This window comes from Caretta caretta, chromosome 23 (assembly GCF_965140235.1).
Source record: "Caretta caretta isolate rCarCar2 chromosome 23, rCarCar1.hap1, whole genome shotgun sequence".
NCBI classification, from domain to species: Eukaryota; Metazoa; Chordata; order Testudines; family Cheloniidae; genus Caretta; species Caretta caretta.
Window position 1 is genome coordinate 13,529,014 of NC_134228.1, and position 4,771 is coordinate 13,533,784.

General features: G+C 63.3%; 1 protein-coding gene across 1 annotated transcript; it reads right to left on the minus strand.

Moving 5' to 3' along the window:
- Window positions 1-2,140: 2,140 nt before the first annotated feature.
- Window positions 2,141-4,365, minus strand: FGF21 (fibroblast growth factor 21). Its single transcript, XM_048832516.2, has 3 exons — window positions 3,696-4,365; window positions 3,276-3,379; window positions 2,141-2,885 (listed from the first exon to the last, which is right to left on the minus strand). The coding sequence occupies exons 1-3, from the start codon at window positions 3,934-3,936 to the stop codon at window positions 2,583-2,585; spliced, it is 648 nt and encodes a 215-aa protein (XP_048688473.2). The 5' UTR covers window positions 3,937-4,365; the 3' UTR covers window positions 2,141-2,582.
- Between the last annotated feature and the right edge of the window lie 406 nt (window positions 4,366-4,771).

A 4,771-nucleotide genomic window follows, 5' to 3' on the forward strand; every position in this document is an offset into this window, starting at 1 on the left:
AAGGGCCCAGGCCATCAGTTGCCAGGAAACAGGGTGCTGGCCATTCTCTGTGTCCAGCCCCCTGCACACACCTGCCCTCTAGGGCTCTGCAATGATCATACACCCTTATCGCACCACCTAGATACTTAAGAACTGTCTAGGGGAAACTGAGGCACCCCCACACTATTCAGAGAAAACATTAAGAACAGTCCCACTTCGTCACAAGAAGCCAATGACCTACAAGTGGTCTTCTCATAGGAACTTCCCAAGTGATGGGACCGTCCCCTTCCCCAGTGTTGAATGGTTAGAGCGGGAGGAGGGGGAGCCAGGACTCCTGGGTTCTATCCCTGGCTCGGGGATCTAGTGTGTTAGAGTTGAGAATTGGGCGGGCTTGAATAGGTGCAGCCAGAAAGGAAAAGGCTCCATGTCCCACACTCTGCTTGCCTGCCCCCTAGTCTGGCTCCACTCTCCCCACTCTGGCATCTGATTATGGGTCAGCAGTGAGACAGTCGGGCCCCAGACGCCCAGCGCTGCATTATCAGGGAGAGGGGTGACACTGGGACTGTCTGAGGGCTGGGGGATCTCCATGAGAGATGGACAGGGACATGCCCAGACCCAGAGCAGCGCTAGGGGGTGCTGGGCTGCAGCAGGGGGTGGGCGGCTCACAGGGGGCTCTTCCCTATGGCCGGCAGGGCTGGCCCCGATGCTTGTGAGGAATTGCGAAGGAGGAGCTTTGAACAAGCAAACTCCACCCCCATCCTAGCACTGATACCCCTCCCACTCCCACCCCCGCAGCCCTGCCAGTGCCCCTCACTCCTGACCCGCAGCCCCCTGCTAACCCGGCCCTGACCCCATTTTCCACCCAGGATGGGGGTGACTCCATGGGAGCTGAGTTCAAGACCAGCTGGTAACCTCGCTGTGGGGAGCCCCGCACAAAGGGGGGGGGGCATCGAGGTCTTGCCTAGCAGCTGCTTCTCAGCCCCCTACATAGCCACCCCCTTGGCTCAGAACCCAGATGGGCCCCGGGCAGCCGGGCAGGGGGTGCCATGCAGTGGGGGACACTGACCCCTAGTGGCCAAAGTGACCAAGCTCTACCCAGCTATCCCCTGCAGTCATCTGTCATCTAGCTACCCCCATAGCCACCCCAAATACCCCCTAGCCCCCAGTTAGCTACCCCCATAGCCCCATCTATCCCCATAGCCCCCAGCTAGCTATACCCATACCCCCATCTATCCCCATAGCCCCCCAGCTATCCCCATAGCCCCCCTCTATCCCCGTAACCTCTTATTATCCCCATAGCCCCCTCTAGCTCACCCCATAGCCCACTCTAGCTAGCCCCATAGCTCCCATTTAGCCCCATAGCCCCCTCTAATTATCCCATAGCCCCCATCTAACCCCATAGCCCCCACTAGCTACCCCATAGCCCCCCAGATAGCCCCATACCCCCCTCTAACTATCCCCATGGCCCCACATCTATCTCCATAGCCCCCTCTAGCTAGCCCCATAGCTCCCATCTACCCCCATAGCCCCCTCTAACTATCCCCATAGCCCCCACTAGCTATCCCCCTAGCCCCCCATCTAACATCATAGCCCCCACTAGCTAGCCCCCTAGCCCCCCATCTAACCCCATAGCCCCCACTAGCTAGCCGCATAGCCTCCACCTCTCGCTCCCCAGGCTCTCGCTGTTACGAAGCAGGGAATCTGCTCACAGGCGGCTCTCAGCTCTCTGGGCCCTCCCGGGCCGTCAGCCTGTCGCTCCCCCCCCGCACCCCGCACGGCCGAGTGGGGCGGCTGGGGCAATACGGAGGCAGCAGCATGTGTGTAAGTGTCCCGCACTCTCCCAGCTGGCTGCTGCGTGTAGGGAGAAGACAGGATCAGCAGGAGGCGCTCTCCCCTCGTGGTCAGGGCTGGCCGCAATGCCCCAAGGCGGCGCTGGGCTGCAGGGAGCAGGGTGGGGGGGCTCAGCAGGGGCCGCTGGGTGGCACTAGGGGGCGCTGTGCCACACTGCACCAGTTGGGTCCCCGGACTCGCTTTCGGTCATGCCCCCGGCCTCATTTCCACCGGTTCGTCCTTCCCCAAACTCCCTTTTCCAGCCCCGGACTTTGTATCAACCCAGAAATCGTACCCCTCCCCCCACAGAGACCAGGTCACCCAGGGCGGGTTTGGCTCACACCAGTTCTTTATTCTCAAGCCATTGGCCACGAAGCCGCCACGGACCCCACAATAAATAGCCAGTCTTGGAACGATGCCCCAATAAATAGCAGGAATCCCCTTGCCCGCCTGCCCCAGCCAGCCACGGATTCCACGAACCCGCTCAATAAATAAACCCATCTGGCTAATAAATAAGTTATTAAATACGTAAAAAAATTGGAACCAAATATGGCTGGTGGGAATCGGCCCGTAGGACCGATGGCGCTGCGTCTCACGGACCACTGTCTGCATCAGTCTACTCAGCGCTGGCGTCCATAGGTCCCAGTCCAGGGGAAATCAGTCCCGGAGCCAGGGAGAGAACCCAGGAGTCCTGCCTCCCAGCGCCCCCTGCTCTAACCACTAGACCCCGCTCCCCTCCCTGAGCCGGGCAGGGGACCCAGGAGTCCCGGCTCTCAGAAGATGTAGCTGGGGCTCAGGACCCGGGAGAGGCGGCCCATCATGCTGAGGGGGTCGGAGGACTCCACATCCAGTGGCGGGTCGCCGTAGAAGTCGTATTCCAGCAGGACGGGCTCCACCGGCACCCGGCTGACCATGGGCAGGAAGTGGAAGAGACGGGGGGCCGGGTGCCCCCGGCCCCCAGGGGGCCCCTCCGCAGGCCTCAGGCTGACAGGGATGTTGCGGGTCTCAGAGAAGTAGAGGTTGTACCCATCGCGCTGAACCTTCTCCTGGAAATTACAAGCCTCCGAGTATGAGCTCTGCGGGGGAGATTATAGGGGTGCAGGTGAGCAGCTGTGTCTGAGGCCCCTCCCTGCTCTAAGCATTAGACCTCACTCCCCTCCCAGAGCCGGGGAGAGAACCCAAGTGTCCTGGCTCCCAGCCTGTGCCGTGACACAGCCCCCCCCCCCCGATCTAACCACTAGACCCCACTCCCCTCCAAGAGCTGGGGAGAGAACCCAGGAGTCCTGACTCCCAGCCCCCCTTGCTCTAACCACTAGACCCCCCCGCCCCTCGCAGAGGCAGGATGGCAGGGAGGGGGAGAGATGCAGGGCTGGAGGGGCCCTTTGGTTGGCTGTGTGTCCCCCTCTCCCATCTAGCTAACCCCCCCAGACCCTATCCCTGCCCCCTGCTGCCGGGGTTCCACTCACCGCCCCATGCAGATGCCCGCTGGGATCCATGCACAGAAACAGGAGCGTTTTCATCCCTTGCATCCGGATCACACCAGGCTTCACCGCCTTAATCTCCATCAGACCTGCAGCACCCGAGGCAGAGCAAAGTCAGCAAGGGAACCCAGGGGTCCGGGCTCCTAGCCCCGCTCCTCTGCTCTAACCAACTAGACCCCACTCCCCTCCCAGAGCCAGGCAGGAGTCTTGGCTCCCAGCCCCCGCCACACTCTAACCACTCAACCCCACTCCCCTCCCAGAGCCTGTGACAGAACCCAGGAGTCCTGGCTCCCAGCCCTCCCCCGTTCTAACCACTAGACCTTCCCAGAGCCAGGGAGAGAACCCAGGAGTCCTGGTTCGCAACTGCCCTCCCCCCGCCCATTGCCATCACCCACCAGTACTCACTGTAGGGGGTCTGGTCGGGGGCCCCGCGCACCTCGCCCTGCGGGGTGATCTCCAGGTACAGCTGCGTGTGGGTGTTAGCTGTGTACAGGTGTCGGAGCCGAACCTGCCCGTCGAACTGGTACAGGGGGCTGGAGTTCTGCAGGGGGGCGGCCTGGGAGGGAGTGGGGGGCCGGGTCCCCCACATCAGGGCAGCCAGCAGCAGCCAGGACTCCGCTGGGACGGGGGTCGAGCTACCCCACATGCCGAGGGCTGACAGGCAGTGCCGGATCTGAGCCCAAACCAGGGAGAGAACCCAGGCGTCCTGGCGCCCCCGTCCGCTCTAACCACTAGACCTCACTCCTCTCCGAGAGCCGGCGAGAGAACCCAGGAGTCCGACAGTAGCAATGCTCCAAGCCGCAGCAGGCAGTCCAGTGGGGGTGAGTTGTGTTTCCTTGGCAGGTCAGTGAGGGGGACGTGCGAGGGGGTCCCGTCTCTGGCTGCTCCTGTTTTTCTGAGCCCGGCGGGTCCCCTGGGCACCTATTTATCCCCCCGGGCAGGGTCCCCCCGCCCCGCGGGCCTGAGTCATGGGACCGCTCTGGTCACTGACTCGCGGAGCGTCCGGCCAGCCGCGGCCACATAAAAGGAACCTGATGCAACTCAGGGAAAGGAAGGGGGGGAGGAGCGGCCGGGGTCCCCCATCCCCCATCCCCCTGGGTTCCCCAGGCCCCCATCCTCCTATCCGGGGTCCCCATCCCCCAGGGACCCCAGTGCCCCCGGCACCCTCACTCCCAACTACCATCCCTCCAGGGTCCCCAGGCCCCCCGCCCCCACCAGGATCCCTCAACATCCCCCTCCAGGATCCCCAGCCCTCTGTCCTTCCCGCCCCCCCGGGGTCCCCATGCCCCCAGCTCTCCCTTCAGGGTCTCCAGTTCCCATCCCTCTGGGCTCCCCACCCCCCCAGGATCCCCCCAATCCTTCAGGGTCCCCTGCACTCCCGTTCTGCCTTCCCTCCAGGTCCCTAGCCCGCCCGGGGAATCCCCAATATCCCCCCTCCAGGGTCCCCAGCCATTCCGTCCTTCCCTCCCCCAGACGTCCCC